This window comes from Ranitomeya imitator, chromosome 5 (assembly GCF_032444005.1).
Source record: "Ranitomeya imitator isolate aRanImi1 chromosome 5, aRanImi1.pri, whole genome shotgun sequence".
Lineage (NCBI taxonomy): Eukaryota > Metazoa > Chordata > Amphibia > Anura > Dendrobatidae > Ranitomeya > Ranitomeya imitator.
Genome location: NC_091286.1, coordinates 252,650,325 through 252,668,477, shown reverse-complemented (window position 1 = coordinate 252,668,477; position 18,153 = coordinate 252,650,325). Strand labels below are relative to the sequence as shown.

The following is an 18,153-nucleotide window of genomic DNA, read 5'->3' as shown; positions in this document are numbered from 1 at the left end:
GGACATTACATTCTCTTCTGATATACAGATTTATATGTGTGTATAGAGTATTATACTTTTACATTTCCGGTTAAATGTATAAATTAGTAATCCAATGTCAGAGAGACAGTATGTATTTCAAATCCATTCCTAACTTTTTACTCAAATATTTTCCAATTAAATAGGATTGCAATTTTGTTTGATTTTTACATTTTGGGATGGCATCAAAATTTCATACCATTTAGGCTACGTTTACACTAGCGTTCTGCTAGTGTGCGTCGCCTTAGCGTCGGGCGATGCAGCGGCGACGCACGCGTCATGCGCCCCTATGTTTAACATGGAGGACGCATGCGTTTTTGTGTGTTGCATTTTGCAACACATGCGTCTTTTTTGCCGCTAGCGTCGGACCAAGAAAACGCAGCAAGTTGCATTTTTCTTGCGTCCGATTTTCGGCAAAAAACAACGCACGCGTCGCAAAACGCAGCGTTTTTGCGTGCGTTTTGCCGCGTTTTTGTGTGCGTCGTGCGTTGCGTCGCCGACGCAGCGGTGCGCAACGCTAGTCTGAACGTAGCCTTACCTTGATTTCATTGTTAGCTTATGTATGGGTCCTCGTCATGCTACACAGAATAACTTTATTCTCTATTCTTAAACATGCCTATGGTGGAATGCTCACTTACAGACGAAGATATGCCAATGAGAAAGCATTTATCTATTACCATGTCAGAACCAGTTTAAGATATACTGCATGAGAAAAAAATGTATTCTAGTCAACAAGATGTATAGTTTCACTACAGTATTGGATTAGTCTATACGGTACATTAGGTGACCATTCCACTGAAAGTCCCAACGATTTTCACCCCTGACTTCCCACTATATATATATATATATATATATATATATATATACATATATATATATATATATATATATTTCAAGGTCATTTGGCATATTGCACATGTGGAATGTACTGCTAATTTAAATGATTTTGTTAGACTCTTAAACTCCAAGGTGCTAACCTATCAGTATGGGTGACATAAATTATGTTATTGATGATCAACACATTTCTTTATAGCTTTCATAAAGGTTTGAAAAAAGAAAACAGAAAATGTGTACTTAAACCATAATTTTTAAGCTTAAGGAATAACTAATGGATTTGCAGCATTACCTCCATGATAAAATCCAGATTGTATCTGCAGGACCCGGGGTAGAGTTTTGGGATCCAGGGACTGGACAAAAGCCTGAAGCGTAGTAGTCATCATCTAAGGCAAGACATACAGTCAGCTAGAAATGTTTGCACTGATGTGACAATGGTGAAGCGCACAATAACCAGATACAGAGTTAATCTTTGTTTTTTAGAGGTGCAGACAGGAAGAGGCTTTGGTGTCACATATTGATGTACAGTTCCTGTTCTTGTGCACTTCACAAACAGAGAAATGAGTTCAACCAACAGCTCGTCATTGCTAGCATTTCTTACATGTCTGGTTAAAAAAACCTTTGTGATTCAAGTAGCATTTTCACTTTCTACAATACATGCTCACAGTGAAAGCTGGGACACAACAGTGATGTAAAAACACTTGTGGAGGCTTGTAAATTTTAAATTTTCATCTTTTCATTGCTAATATCTGTCAAAAACCCAATAAGGTCAGTTGTATCAGCTTTTAATACTTATAAAAACAATAGATACCGCGCTGGAGGAAACTGCAAACAAATGCCACCTGCGTACAATATCTGGTGAAGAGGGGTTCACCCGAATCTTAACCATCTAGCCGATGACAACAGAATCCCGGGAACATAAATAGGTAGGTGATTCCTCTACTGCCACACACTCATTGAAATAGCGTACAGATACCCATGTCTCTCCGCTTACCTTGTCAAGGTGAAATACTACTGAGTGTGGACCCGTGCTGCATGGATCTTCACCCGCCCGGTCAGTACCCCTGGGGTTGCTCACTCTTCGAAACGCGTTGGTTGTTTCAGTTCCCCTTTTTGAGCAATCCTGCGCTCCATACCACAGGTGACGTCACTAGGTAGGAGGAGCCTATCGGCCATCTTTTTTGTTACACGCGGTATCCAGGGAACGCCACCGGCCGGGGCTTCCCTATACCGCACCACGCCAGCAGATACACACTGCACCGCAACCCCAGGGGTACTGACCGGGCGGGTGAAGATCCATGCAGCTATATGGTTAAGATTCGGGTGAACCCCTCTTCACCAGATATTGTACGCAGGTGGCATTTGTTTGCAGTTTCCTCCAGCGCGGTATCTATTGTTTTTATTGGTTTATATTTATACAGGGGGGCACTACCCTGACTGATTCCAGCGGCGGAGGACTGCTAGTCTTTGCGTGAGCGCCAGTGTTATTGTTCTTTTTGGAGCTTTTAATACTTACCTGCACCTCTCCAACTTAATTCCATTGCTCTTCCTCCTCCGGGAGTGGGGCAGCATCTCTCTGCTCAGAGCATAAATTAAATTATATCATTCATTTCTCTCCTGTGAGCATGTCTCCAACTCACATATTTAGGTTCACAGGCTGCAGCTCTATATATGAGCTACAGCCCTCAATAATGTACATAGCTGAATATTGTAATCTTGACCTATATTGCTAGCAGTGAATCCAGAAGCAGATTATACATGTCCATAGAGACACATTGCATAAAACAATGTATTTCTATGTTCCATGTATACTAGATGTGAAGAAAAAGTCAGATTTTTTTATTCCTATAAAACTACTAAAAATAATAAAAACATAATTACAAAAATGTCTTTTTTTGTGAGTCTCCCTAGTATTTGAACCCACAATCTTCAGGCTCTGGTGAGGTAGCACAGTTAATTTTGTATACCTGGTCTGTATTGCAGGCTTTGACTCCACTGGCAGATTGTACTGATACATTGTACAAAGCAGTGTATTTCTAAGTATTTGTAATCTAGAGAGAAAATAAAATTACTAACAAAATAATGAAAAACACTTGATAAAGAAAAAAATAATTTCATTTTTAATGCGTTTTTTTTTTTTAAATAATCAACATCACAAATCAGCAAATAGACATATTTGGTGTACCTTTAATCATAACGACCTGCACAACACAGCGATCTGAATATTTATGGGGATCAGTAAATGGCATAAAAAATGGTGTGGTTAATATTTTTTCTCTATTATTCGTATAAAAAATGTAATAAAAATGTAATGCTGAGTTTGTGTTCATAAGTAGCGTAAATGCTGCATTCTTTCTAGTGCTTTATTCTGCAAGTGTCCTCCTCACCACACAAAGCAATAACAATCTTCTCTGATTATTGCCAGACCAGATGTCGTATAAGTTAAGCTACATAAGGATGAGAAAGTTCTGGCTGCTACAAATGTGAATGAACAAAAAATAAATCTATTGGTCCCAAATTGAGATGAGCAGTATGCACAGATGACGTTGCGCCAACTTTGGCTTATCAAAAGCTGCGCGGGGGACGCCGGAAGGTAAAAGATTAAAAAAACATACCAGAAAAAGAGAAAAAGATACAGCCTTACCAACAGAAAGACAGAAAACAAACAAAAATAATAATCTTTATTCTTAAATAGCGCTAACACATTCCGCAGCGCTTTACAGTTTGCACACATTCTCATCCCTGTCCCCAACGGGGCTCACAATCTAAATTCCCTATCAGTATGTCTTTGGAATGTGGGAGGAAACCGGAGTGCCCAGAGGAAACCCACGCAAACACGGAGAGAACATACAAACTCTTTGCAGATGAGGTGGGGCTTGAACCTAGGACTCCAGCGCTGCAATGGTATCCACTGAGCCACCGTGCTGCCTCTGGCAAGGTGTAGCAGACCCCCATAATAAAGACGGGGGCAGAACAGGTGCAAAATATATTCAAATAGCCACTTACAAGCGTACCAATTCATGGAGGGGGAGGCTGCCTAGTAAAAAATGCACACAAATGAGGCTTGCGTAAGACACCAGTCACACACGTGTGATGCACAGTGTCTGGCTTACAGCCTATTGATGATGTCCATACTATTAAAACAAGAGGGCTGCCCAACACTATTTAAATGCACCCTACAAGGACAGATGCCCCAGTTCACCCAATCAACACTACTTATGTGACTGTCCCAGCCTTTATCATGGAGGTCTGCTGCATCTTCCTGCAACTCAACCAACCCTAAAGGGCCTGGATGTTTCCTTCATAAAAATGCAAAAAAGTGCAATAAAAGAAGATGAATAATGTATAAGATAAATACATTATATGGAGTATTGGTTGATATTTTGACAAAAATGGGTAAGCTCTCAACCCACGTCACGGGTCCCCACACTTGCGAGTCCTAACACTAAAAACTAAAAATAGCTAACATAGACCAAAATTTCAAAAAAAAATCACAGAAAAAGATATGGCCTTACCAACATTAGGTCAGATTAGCGATGCACTAGCAGGATGCAGCAGACACCCATGAGAAAGGTGGGGACATCGCAGGTGCAAAATATTGATGCAGACAGCCACTCACAAGCTTACTAATTCATGGAGGGGGTGGCTGCCTAGTATTAAACATGCACCAAGATGGAGTTTGCATAGGACACCAGTCCCACAGATACGTGTGATGCCCAGTGTCTGGCTTACAGTCTATTGATGATGCCCTTACTCTTAGATCACTTGAGCTGTCCAGCACTATATGAGTGCACCCCACAAGGACAGATGCTACATTTCACCAACCAACACAACTTGCGTGACTGCCCCAGCCTTTATCATGGGGGGCTGCTGCATCTTGCTGGTGCATTTGTAATCTGACTTGGTGTTGGTAACACGGTTTCTTTTTCTGGTATCTTTTTTTATTTATGTCCTTTTTAAGGTAAGAACCGGACTCCTTGCTGACCACTTCAGAACTCTCCATTGCATTGTTTCCATCCAATTCTGGCTGCTTCTTGAGGTAAGTTTGGGGTCACTATCCTGCTGGAAGACTCATGAACTAGGGCGCAAACCTAGCTTTCTGACACTGGTCACTATATTGTGACCCATAATCCTTTGGTAATCTTAAGCTTTCATGATGCCTTGCACACAATCAAAACACCCAGTACCATAAGCAGCAAACAACCACAAAACATCTATGAACCTCCACCATATTTGACTATAGGTACTGTGTTCTTTATTTTGTAGGCCTCATTCCATTTTTGGTAAACAGTAGAATGATGTGCGTTACCAAAAAGCTCTATATAAGTCTTCTCTGGCCACAAGACACTTTCCCAATATGATTTTTTCTTACTCAAGTATTCAAGTACATTTTGGCAAGCTGCAGTTTAGCTTTTTATAACGCTGTGTCAGCAGTGGGGTTTTCCAAGGTCTCTTGCCATAGTGTTTCATTTCATTCAAACGTTGTCAGATAGCTTGTGCTGACAATGATGCACCCTGAGCCTGCAGAACAGCTTGAATTTCTTTGTAACTTTATTGGGGCTGGTCATCCACTATCTGTACTATCCTGCATAGCAACCTTTCATCAATTTCTCTCAGTCATCCACATCCTGTTTAGCTACCGAGCCATGGGTTGTAAACTTCTTGATTACCTTGTACACTGTGGGCAAAGAAACATCTCTGGAGATGAACTTGTAAACTTGAGACTGTTAATATTTTTCAACAATTTTGGTTCTCGAGTCCTCAGACAGTTCTTTTATCTTCTTTCTGTTCTCCATGCTCAGTGTGGCACACATAGACATACAATGCAAAGATTGAGTCAACTTCTCCCCTTTTTATCTGGTTTCAGGTGTGATTTTCATATTGCACACACCTGTTACTTGAAAAAGGTGAGTTTGAGCAAGTATCACATGCTTGAAACAAAGTTGTTTACCCACAATTTGGGAAAGGTGCTAACAATTTTGTTTTCCCCTTTTTGCAAGGATTGTGTGAAATTATAAGCATACCCATGCCCATTAGTCCTACAAGAGGATAGGCAACACTCCATAGCAAGTATTGAAGATAAAGATCCCATAGTGTTTGACCATATTCGGTTCAAGAAGTGTTTCTCAACAACAATTTAAAAAAAAAAAAATTATTCAACATCAATATATACTACAAAACAAACACAACAGATTGGTGCCTCAGACCAAGCAAACAGAGGCCAGCACACGTAGGAGGACACAAAGATCCCTAAATGGTTAAATCTGTCTGCTGAGTCATATAGAATCCTTTGGCAATGCTAGGGTAAATGTATAATAGACAAAATTGTTGTATGGTCTCAATCAAAAATTATCCAGTATTTGCGCCTGTATCCATCTGTATTACTGGTACAGCAACTATAGAAAACATGGAGATACATCAACAAATCCAAAATATACTAGAGGCATGATTTTGCCCACAATAGAAAAACACATAGCCTCTGCAATTACAGCGTCCCTTCATATACCCACGCAAACACAGACAGCATTGTCCCCATTCCTCCACATATTACCTAGGTGTGTGTCCGCTGACCAATTAACTGCCAAGTGACAGGCTTAGCCTCCGGGCCCCGATGCGCGTTTCGCTGATGCTTCTTCCTAGGGTAGGTTACCAGAGGGGGCAGCATTATTCAACATATTGAGGACCATCATTAATTTTTGATCTTATCATAGATTCTTCTCCATGAAAAGATACCTGCACCCCACGTAGAAATATGATTGGACTTACATATTGAGCCACCTCTAATCTACGTTTAACTATAGGTTGGTCAGCTTACCTTTATATCATTCTTTAGACACCTTACAGTATTCCCTTATGACTTTGTAATCCTGCTATTTTTTAGGACCTGTTTAGGACCCCTTATTATCCATGGTGGGAGTTGTAAACTTTTTGAATACCTCCCATGTAAGTTATTTCTAAATTGGTTTACTGCAGACCTTATTCTTCCAGTCACTTATATAATATACACATTGGTCATCATTATAGGTTTTATCTACCCAGACACCTCAGGAGCAGTTGTGTATGTTTCTTTGCATCCTTTTTTTCCCTTCCCCATTTCTTTCCTCAAAATTTCCCCTCCCATCCCTTACCATCCTTGAAAATTTTTTTTATATTATCTTCTTGGTGTTAGACTCATGGTCGTTATTCTCATAAGTATTGATTGTATGTTTCCATGTTATCTGAATTTCTGTAGTGTATTGAAGAAGGTCAGCTGTTTGACCGAAATGTTTACCAGTGACTGCTAATAAAATTTATTCTACAAGTTGAGTGCCAAAATTTTCTTTACCATTATTCTGATGTGGGAATCTCTTTTTGAGTACCCTCACAGCTGTGCCACAATATATGTGTACACTGAACCATCAGTGACCTGCCCCCTATTTTACATACTGAATATTATATGTATATTTAAAAATAAAAAACATTCAGCAGGTCGGGCGCTGGCGGCGGCACCTGCACTGCAGCATGACCGCAACCTGAAAACCCATCTCTTCAGGAAAGCCTACGGCCTGCACTGACCCTGCTGCCTCCTCATCACTACCAAAACTACTGCCTCACCAACACCGGAGCTCCTGCAACCCTCAACCTACTGTCTCCTTCCCCATAATCCTGTAGAATGTAAGCCCGCAAGGGCTGGGTCCTCGCCCCTCTGTATCAGTCTGTAATTGTTAGTTTGTTTACTGTAAGTGATATCTGTAGCTTGTATGTAACCCATTCTCATGTACAGCACCATGGAATCAATGGTGCTATATAAATAAATAATAATAATGTACAATATGCATTAAATTGTTTTATTTGCTGATCTAAATGTATTCAGAACAAAAAAGTGTCTCAAAATGTCCCTGGCCACGCCTGTGCAGTAGCATCTATCAGCGATTCGATAGATGCTACTGTGCGGGCGCCGCTGCCGCCATCTTGCTACAAGAAAAAACTTGTCTTCACCAAGATGGTGCCACTGGCACCTGCGCAATAGCATTTATCAGATTGCCAATAGATGCTAATGCGCAGGTGCGGCGGGCGCCATTTTGAGACAGATTTTTTTTTATGAATACATTCAGCACAATTTTTAAAATATAATTTATTTTATCTAGGTGCTTCACAGAAGTTTATATGGTTGAGCCATGAAAATAAATAAAAAAATCAAATTTTTCACACAAAAATGTTGTTTAGCCTCAAATTTAGTATTTTCCCATGGGTAACTGGAGAAATTGCACCATACAATTTGTAGTGCAATTTCTCCTGAGTACGCAACACCCCAAATGTGGAAGAAAACTACTGGTTTGGCATACAGCAGGGCTCGGAAAGGAAGGAGCACCATTTCACTTCTTGAATGTAAAATTTGCTGGAATAATTAGCGAATGCCATGTTGCATTTGGAGAGCTCCTGATGTGCCTACACAGTGGAAATCACACACAAGTGACACCAATTTGGAAACTAGACCCCCCAGTGACCTCATTTAGATGTGTGGTGAGCATCATGAACCCCCAGATTCTTCACAGAAGTTTATACCATTAAGCTGTGCCTCCAAAATCACCTGGATGTACTCAATATGTCCAAGGTCAGTAACAGGTTAACCTGCAGATTAACCCCATATCTACAGGTTAAGGCCTCTTTCACATGTCAGTGTTTCTAGTATGTATGTTGACAGTTTTCACACGTACCAGAAACACTGACACAAGTAGACCCATTCAAATTAATGGGGATGTGCACATATCTGTGTTTTTTCACGGACCATGTGTCAGAAGGACCTACACGTGGACATGTCTGTTTTTGTGCAGCTGCACGGATCACACGGACCCATACAAGTCAATGAGTCCTTGTAAACAAGTACTGCATGCAGATGCCGTCCATGTGCCGCATCAGTACCACACGGACAGCTGCTGGGGAAGAAGCTCTACTTTAAGCGCTGTTCCCCTGTGGCGGGTGCTGAAGATGCTCTCATCATTCTCCCCTGCTCTGCCAGCAATCAGCACAAGCAGAGAAGAATAATGAGAGTTATATTAAAGTCCGAACGATGACAGTAGGTGGGAGCTTTTGAAACAATTACTCCCATTATCCGACACCTGCTGCTTCTAATAACAGTGAAAGCAGGAGTGGTATTCCTCAACAGCCGCCTGCAGTATAACGAAATAAATAAATGAAAAACCCGAAGTGGGTTCCCCCCTATTTTCTTGAACCAACCATGCAAAACTCACAGCTGGGGGCTGCAACCCTCAGCTGTCATCTTCAGCAAGGTTGGTTATCAAGAATAGAGTGCCCATGCAGTTTTTTTTTAATTATTCAAATAAATAATTTAAAAAAAAATCATGGAGTCCCACCCATTTATGACAACCAGCCTTGCTAAAGCTCACAGCTGGGTGCTGGTATTCTCAGGCTGGTAAGGGGCCCTTGATATAGGACCCCCAACCTAAAAACAGCAGCCCGCAGCTGCCCAGAAAAGGCACATCTATTAGATGCGCCAATTCTGGTGCTTTGCCCGGCTCTTCACACTTGTAGCGGTGGCAAATGGGGTAAATATTTGTAGGGTTGATGTCACCTTTGTATTGTCAGGTGACATCAAGCCCATGGCTTAGTAATGGAGAAGTGTCTATAAGACACCTCTCCATTACTAATCCTACAGTTATCTATATATATAATTGTCTAAGGGTTTTTCCGTCTGTCTGTCTGTCTGTCTGTCTGTCCTGGAAATCCCGGCTCTCTGATTGGTCGAGGCCGCCAGGCCTCGACCAATCAGAGACCGGCACAGCGACGATGATGTCATAAAGGACGTAGAAATCCCGCGTCTCTGATTGGTCGAGGCCGCCAGGCCTCGACCAATCAGCAACGGGCACAGCGACGATGATGTCATAAAGGACGTAGACATCTCACGTTTCTGATTCAGCGACGGGCACAGTATCGACGTAGATGTCATAATGGTTGCCATGGCGACGATGATGTCATAAAGGTTGCCTCGACCAATCAGCGACGGGCACAGTGTGCCGCGAATTCTGGAATCATCATTGTCCATATACTACGGGGACATGCATATTCTAGAATACCCGATGCGTTAGAATCGGGCCACAATCTAGTATGTTAAATAAATACACAGCTATAATAAAATTCTTTTATTGAAAAAACGACACAGACTCCTTTATTAATCTCAATTAAATGAATTCAACAGGAAAAAAGAAAGAAACCAGAACGTATCGTTCCTAATCACGTCTGACCACTTTTAACTAACAACCCAGCATAGTCAGCCACTAGACTCTAAAACTTAACATTTAATATGTATACCTCTAAAATTATGTGTACTTTAAAAACAATTTGGTGCTCATGTTTAACCGTGCACTAGACAAGAAAATTGGCATGATCTCACCCAGTTGCTGTCTCTCTTCTTGTTATAGATTCTTGTGCTTATTGAGAGCACGGCGTGGGGCAGAGACCAATAAACCTTTTCCAATGGGGGGAGAAAAAAGATATAGGTAGGGGGGGAAGGGTTTGAAGCTATCTTCCCTGTCGTGCCCCGTGTATAAGACTCCCGCCCTGACAAGGGCAGTCCCCAAGTTTGAGCCTACTTAGTGAAGCCCTTTAGTTAGTATAACCACCCTGGATGATATGTCCTCTTTCTCTTCCCAACGCGTTTCCCTCCCCGTTACGGGGGCTGCCTTATCCTCACATGGAGGACGCCGCTGAATGAGGTTATGTCTGCCACTGCAGAATACCTCCACTAACCTGGACATTTAACCTGGACATTTTATTCCCCTGATGAACCCCCGTAACGGGGAGGGAAAAGCGTTGGGAAGAGAAAGAGGACATATCATCCAGGGTGGTTATACTAACTAAAGGGCTTCACTAAGTAGGCTCAAACTTGGGGACTGCCCTTGTCAGGGCGGGAGTCTTATACACGGGGCACGACAGGGAAGATAGCTTCAAACCCTTCCCCCCCACCTATATCTTTTTTCTCCCCCCCATTGGAAAAGGTTTATTGGTCTCTGTCCCACGCCGTGCTCTCAATAAGCACAAGAATCTATAACAAGAAGAGAGACAGCAACTGGGTGAGATCATGCCAATTTTCTTGTCTAGTGCACGGTTAAACATGAGCACCAAATTGTTTTTAAAGTACACAGAATTTTAGAGGTATACATATTAAATGTTAAGTTTTAGAGTCTAGTGGCTGACTATGCTGGGTTGTTAATCTCAATTAAACCATACTTACTGCAACGCCTAATTCCACCGAAGCCCTCGATCTCCTGTAATAAAAGTATAATAAAAAAAACAACATTGTACCATACCTTTCCATCGTTCTGTCCCACGCTGTAATCCATATCTGGGGACTAAAAAGTTTTCAACCTGGACGGTGCCAAGATGCGACCGTCCCTGCTGAAAACCACTGGTGAATGAGCTGCTGAGAGCGCGCACTGGCACAGTGTAAAAGAAGCCTTAGGTTTGGGATTAGGGTTAGGTTTGGGATAGGGGTTATGGTTAGGGATGGGATTATAGTTACGGTTGGGGTTAGGGTTTGGATTAGGGTTAGGTTTGGGATTAGGGTTATGGTTAGGGATGGGATTATAGTTACGGTTGGGGTTAGGGTTTGGATTAGGGTTAGGTTTGGGATTAGGGTTATGATTAGGGTTATGGTTGGGATTAGAGTTATGGGTGTGTTGGGATTAGGGTTAGGTTTGTGGTTAGGGTTAGGGTTGTGATTAGGGTTAGGATTAGGATTAGGGGTGTTTTGGTGTTAGAGTTGTGATTAGAGTTATGGTTAAGGTTGGGATTAGGGTTAAGGGTGTGTTGGGTTTAGGGTTGGGATTAGGATTATGGCTAGGGTTGGGATTAGGGTTAGGGGTGTATTGGTGTTAGGGTTGGAGTTAGAATTGGGGGTTTCCACTGTTTCAGTACATCAGGGGGTCTCCAAACGTGACATAGCTCCACCTGTTGTGAGTTCTGTTTTTGGGCTCCCTCTGGTGGTTACTGATGGTACTGGGTGATTTGTGTTCTGCTGTCTCTGGTGTCCACCTGTTCTATTAGGATTTGGGAGTTTCCTATTTAACCGGGCTTTCTTGTCATTTCCCCGCCGGCTATCAAGGTTATCAGAGTGTTTTGTTACCTCAGCTTCTGGCTTCAGTAATCTTCAGGACAAGCTAAGTTTTGATTTTCTTGTTCCACGTTTTGCTTTATTTTTGTCTTGTCCAGCTTGCATATAATTTTCTCTTTGCTGCTGGTTGCTTTAGTGGGCTGTAATTGCTCCTCATGTTCCATGAGTTGGAACATGAGTTCAAGTAATTACAGGATGGTTTTTTGAAGGGTTTTTTGCTGACCGCGCAGTTTACTTTTGTATCCTCTGCTATCTAGTTTTAGCGGGCCTCATTTTGCTGAATCTGTTTTCATACTGTGTATGTGCCTTCCTCTCATTTCACCGTCATTATATGTGGGGGGCTGCTATTTCTGTGGGGTATTTCTCTGGAGGCAAGAGAGGTCTGTGTTTCTTCTAATAGGGGAAGTTAGATCTTCGGCTGGTGCGAGACGTCTAGGATCAACGTAGGCACGTTCCCCGGCTATTGTTATTTGTGTGTTCAGGTTTAGGGTCGTGGTCAGCTCAGGTTCCATCACCCTAGAGCTCGTTGGTGCTTGTCCTTTTGTGATTCCCTGCCATTGGAATCATGACAGTATAGCCGGCCAAAATGTTTGGGCTGAAGTAGGAGGAAAAGTAGTCTGAGGAAGTTTTTTTTTTTTTCTCTCCTCTGAGGTTGCTGCCTAGCCTTAATTGCAGCCAGGCTGATTTTTTTTTTTTCCTCCTCTTAATCCTTGAATGGCTCTGACCTTAGCTGTTTATCATGGACGTCCAGAGTTTAGCTTCCAGCTTGAATAATCTTGCTGCTAAGGTTCAAAATATACAAGATTTTGTTGTACATGCTCCTATGTCTGAACCTAGAATTCCTATTCCAGAGTTCTTTGCTGGAGATAGATCTAGTTTTCTGAATTTTAGGAACAATTGCAAGCTGTTCCTTTCTTTGAAATCTCGCTCTTCTGGAGACCCTGCTCAGCAGGTTAAGATTATTATATCTTTCCTGCGGGGTGACCCTCAAAATTGGGCATTTGCATTGGCACCAGGGGATCCTGCGTTGCTTAATGTGGATGCGTTTTTTCTGGCATTGGGTTTGCTCTATGAGGAACCTAACCAGGAGATTCAGGCTGAAAAAGCTTTATTAGCTCTCTCTCAGGGGCAAGATGAAGCAGAAATATATTGTCAAAAATTTCGGAAATGGTCAGTGCTTACTCAGTGGAATGAGTGCGCCCTGGCTGCAAAGTTCAGAGATGGCCTTTCTGAGGCCATTAAAGATGTTATGGTGGGGTTCCCTGCGCCTACGGGTCTGAATGAGTCTATGAAAATGGCTATTCAGATTGATCGGCATTTACGGGAGCGCAAACCTGTGCACCATTTGGCGGTGTCTTCTGAACAGGCACTTGAGACAATGCAATGTGATAGAGTTCAGTCTAGAAGTGAACGGCAAAACTATAGGCGGAAAAATGGGTTGTGCTTTTATTGTGGTGATTCAGCTCATGTTATATCAGCATGCTCTAAACGCACAAAAAAGGTTGATAAGTCTGTGGCCATTAGTACGTTACAGTCTAAGTTCATTCTGTCTGTGACTCTGATTTGCTCATTATCATCCATTTCCGTCGATGCCTATGTAGATTCAGGCGCTGCCCTGAGTCTTATGGATTGGTCATTTGCCAAGCGATGTGGGTTTAGTCTTGAGCCTCTGGAAGTCCCTATTCCTTTGAAGGGACTTGACTCTACACCTTTAGCTATGAATAAACCTCAGTACTGGACACAAGTGACCATGCGTATGACTCCCGTTCATCAGGAGGTGATTCGCTTCCTGGTATTGTATAATTTACATGATGTTCTAGTACTTGGTCTGCCATGGTTACAAACTCATAATCCAGTCCTTGACTGGAAAACAATGTCTGTGTTAAGCTGGGGATGTCAGGGGGTTCATGATGATGCACCTCCGATTTCTATCGCTTCATCTACTCCTTCTGAGGTTCCTGTATTTTTGTCTGATTATCGGGATGTTTTTGAGGAGCCTAAGCTCAGTTCGCTTCCTCCTCACAGGGATTGCGATTGTGCTATAGATTTAATTCCTGGTAGTAAATTTCCTAAAGGTCGTTTGTTCAATCTATCAGTGCCAGAGCATACTGCTATGCGGGATTATGTTAAGGAGTCCTTGGAAAAGGGACATATCCGTCCATCTTCGTCCCCTTTGGGAGCAGGTTTTTTTTTCGTGGCCAAAAAAGATGGGTCCTTGAGGCCTTGTATAGATTATCGTCTTTTGAATAAGATTACCATAAAATATCAGTATCCTTTGCCTTTGTTGACTGATTTGTTTGCTCGCATTAAGGGGGCTAAATGGTTCACTAAGATTGATCTTCGGGGTGCGTATAATCTTATACGAATAAAGCAAGGTGATGAGTGGAAAACCGCATTTAATACGCCTGAGGGCCATTTTGAGTATTTGGTAATGCCTTTCGGACTTTCTAATGCTCCTTCAGTCTTCCAGTCCTTTATGCACGATATTTTCCGTGAATATCTGGATAAATTTATGATTGTGTATTTGGATGATATTTTGGTTTTTTCTGATGACTGGGAGTCTCATGTTCAGCAGGTCAGGAGGGTGTTTCAGGTCCTGCGGGCTAATTCCTTATTTGTAAAGGGCTCAAAGTGTCTCTTTGGAGTCCAGAAGATTTCTTTCTTGGGGTATATTTTTTCCCCTTCTACTATTGAGATGGATCCCGTCAAGGTTCGGGCTATTTGTGACTGGACGCAGCCTGCATCTCTTAAGAGTCTGCAGAAGTTCTTAGGCTTTGCTAATTTCTATCGTCGTTTTATAACTAATTTTTCTAGTGTTGTTAAGCCTTTGACGGATTTGACTAAGAAGGGTGCTGATGTTGCTGATTGGTCTCCTGCGGCTGTGGAGGCCTTTCGGGAACTTAAACGCCGGTTTTCTTCTGCTCCTGTGTTGCGTCAGCCTGATGTTTCGCTTCCTTTCCAAGTTGAGGTTGATGCTTCCGAGATTGGAGCGGGGGCGGTTTTGTCACAGAGAAGCTCCGATTGCTCGGTGATGAAGCCATGTGCGTTCTTTTCTAGAAAATTTTCGCCCGCTGAGCGGAATTATGATGTGGGTAATCGGGAACTTTTGGCCATGAAGTGGGCATTTGAGGAGTGGCGTCATTGGCTGGAGGGTGCTAGACATCGTGTGGTGGTCTTGACTGATCACAAAAATCTGATTTACCTTGAGTCTGCCAGGCGTCTGAATCCTAGACAGGCTCGTTGGTCACTGTTTTTCTCTCGTTTCAATTTTGTGGTTTCATACCTGCCAGGTTCAAAGAATGTGAAGGCGGATGCTCTTTCTAGGAGTTTTGTGCCTGACTCCCCTGGAAATTCTGAGCCCACTGGTATCCTTAGGGATGGGGTGATTTTGTCGGCCGTCTTCCCAGACTTGCGACGTGCTTTGCAGGAGTTTCAGGCGGGTAAACCTGATCGTTGTCCGCCTGAGAGACTGTTTGTTCCAGATAGTTGGACCAGTAGAGTCATCTCCGAGGTCCATTCTTCTGCGTTGGCAGGTCATCCTGGAATATTTGGTACTAGAGACTTGGTGGCCAGGTCTTTTTGGTGGCCTTCCTTGTCGAGGGATGTGCGTTCTTTTGTGCAGTCTTGTGAGGTTTGTGCTCGGGCTAAGCCTTGCTGTTCTCGAGCCAGTGGATTGTTGTCACCTTTGCCTATCCCGAAGAGGCCTTGGACGCACATTTCCATGGACTTTATTTCGGATCTCCCTGTCTCTCAAAAAATGTCTGTCATCTGGGTTGTGTGTGACCGCTTTTCTAAAATGGTTCATCTTGTACCCTTGCCTAAGTTGCCTTCCTCCTCTGAGTTGGTCCCTCTGTTTTTCCAGAACGTGGTTCGTTTGCATGGGATTCCGGAGAACATCATTTCTGACAGGGGATCCCAGTTTGTGTCTAGATTTTGGCGGACGTTCTGTGCTAAGATGGGCATTGATTTGTCCTTTTCGTCTGCATTCCATCCTCAGACGAATGGCCAGACGGAGCGAACTAATCAGACCTTGGAAACTTATTTGAAGTGTTTTGTTTCTGCTGATCAGGATGACTGGGTTACCTTTTTGCCGCTGGCCGAGATTGCCCTTAATAATCGGGCTAGTTCTGCTACCTTGGTTTCTCCTTTCTTTTGTAATTCGGGGTTTCATCCTCGTTTTTCCTCTGGTCAGGTGGAGCCTTCTGATTATCCTGGAGTGGACATGGTGGTGGATGGGTTGCATCAGATTTGGAGTCATGTGGTGGACAATTTGAAGTTGTCCCAGGAGAAGGCTCAGCAGTTTGCTAATCGCCGTCGCCGCGTGGGTCCTCGACTTCGTGTTGGGGACTTGGTGTGGTTGTCTTCTCGTTTTGTTCCTATGAATGTCTCTTCTCCTAAGTTCAAGCCTCGGTCCATCGGTCCTTATAGGATCTTGGAAATTCTTAACCCTGTGTCGTTTCGTTTGGATCTCCCGGCATCGTTTGCTATTCATAATGTGTTCCATCGGTCGTTGTTGCGGAGGTATGAGGTACCTGTTGTTCCTTCGCTTGAGCCTCCTGCTCCGGTGCTGGTGGAGGGAGAATTGGAGTATGTTGTGGAGAAGATCTTGGATTCTCGTGTTTCCAGACGGAAACTCCAGTATTTGGTCAAGTGGAAGGGTTATGGTCAGGAGGATAATTCTTGGGTGGTTGCCTCTGATGTTCATGCTGATGATTTGGTCCGCGCTTTTCATAGGGCTCATCCTGGTCGCCCTGGTGGTTCTCGTGAGGGTTCGGTGACCCCTCCTCAAGGGGGGGTACTGTTGTGAGTTCTGTTTTTGGGCTCCCTCTGGTGGTTACTGATGGTACTGGGTGATTTGTGTTCTGCTGTCTCTGGTGTCCACCTGTTCTATTAGGATTTGGGAGTTTCCTATTTAACCGGGCTTTCTTGTCATTTTCCCGCCGGCTATCAAGGTTATCAGAGTGTTTTGTTACCTCAGCTTCTGGCTTCAGTAATCTTCAGGACAAGCTAAGTTTTGATTTTCTTGTTCCACGTTTTGCTTTATTTTTGTCTTGTCCAGCTTGCATATAATTGTCTCTTTGCTGCTGGTTGCTTTAGTGGGCTGTAATTGCTCCTCATGTTCCATGAGTTGGAACATGAGTTCAAGTAATTACAGGATGGTTTTTTGAAGGGTTTTTTGCTGACCGCGCAGTTTACTTTTGTATCCTCTGCTATCTAGTTTTAGCGGGCCTCATTTTGCTGAATCTGTTTTCATACTGTGTATGTGCCTTCCTCTCATTTCACCGTCATTATATGTGGGGGGCTGCTATTTCTGTGGGGTATTTCTCTGGAGGCAAGAGAGGTCTGTGTTTCTTCTAATAGGGGAAGTTAGATCTTCGGCTGGTGCGAGACGTCTAGGATCAACGTAGGCACGTTCCCCGGCTATTGTTATTTGTGTGTTCAGGTTTAGGGTCGCGGTCAGCTCAGGTTCCATCACCCTAGAGCTCGTTGGTGCTTGTCCTTTTGTGATTCCCTGCCATTGGAATCATGACAGTATAGCCGGCCAAAATGTTTGGGCTGAAGTAGGAGGAAAAGTAGTCTGAGGAAGTTTTTTTTTTTTTCTCTCCTCTGAGGTTGCTGCCTAGCCTTAATTGCAGCCAGGCTGATTTTTTTTTTTTCCTCCTCTTAATCCTTGAATGGCTCTGACCTTAGCTGTTTATCATGGACGTCCAGAGTTTAGCTTCCAGCTTGAATAATCTTGCTGCTAAGGTTCAAAATATACAAGATTTTGTTGTACATGCTCCTATGTCTGAACCTAGAATTCCTATTCCAGAGTTCTTTGCTGGAGATAGATCTAGTTTTCTGAATTTTAGGAACAATTGCAAGCTGTTCCTTTCTTTGAAATCTCGCTCTTCTGGAGACCCTGCTCAGCAGGTTAAGATTATTATATCTTTCCTGCGGGGTGACCCTCAAAATTGGGCATTTGCATTGGCACCAGGGGATCCTGCGTTGCTTAATGTGGATGCGTTTTTTCTGGCATTGGGTTTGCTCTATGAGGAACCTAACCAGGAGATTCAGGCTGAAAAAGCTTTATTAGCTCTCTCTCAGGGGCAAGATGAAGCAGAAATATATTGTCAAAAATTTCGGAAATGGTCAGTGCTTACTCAGTGGAATGAGTGCGCCCTGGCTGCAAAGTTCAGAGATGGCCTTTC

The 18,153-nt window shown here is 43.0% G+C and overlaps 1 protein-coding gene across 1 annotated transcript in view; it reads right to left on the bottom strand.

Moving 5' to 3' along the window:
• THEMIS (thymocyte selection associated) overlaps window positions 1–1,303 on the bottom strand; it is a 107,571-nt gene extending 106,268 nt beyond the window's left edge. The window contains exon 1 of the mRNA XM_069726066.1: window positions 1,145–1,303. Within this exon, the coding sequence (XP_069582167.1) occupies window positions 1,145–1,238 (94 nt within the window). The 5' untranslated portion in view covers window positions 1,239–1,303. The remainder of the gene's footprint in view (window positions 1–1,144) is intronic.
• Window positions 1,304–18,153: the final 16,850 nt, after the last annotated feature.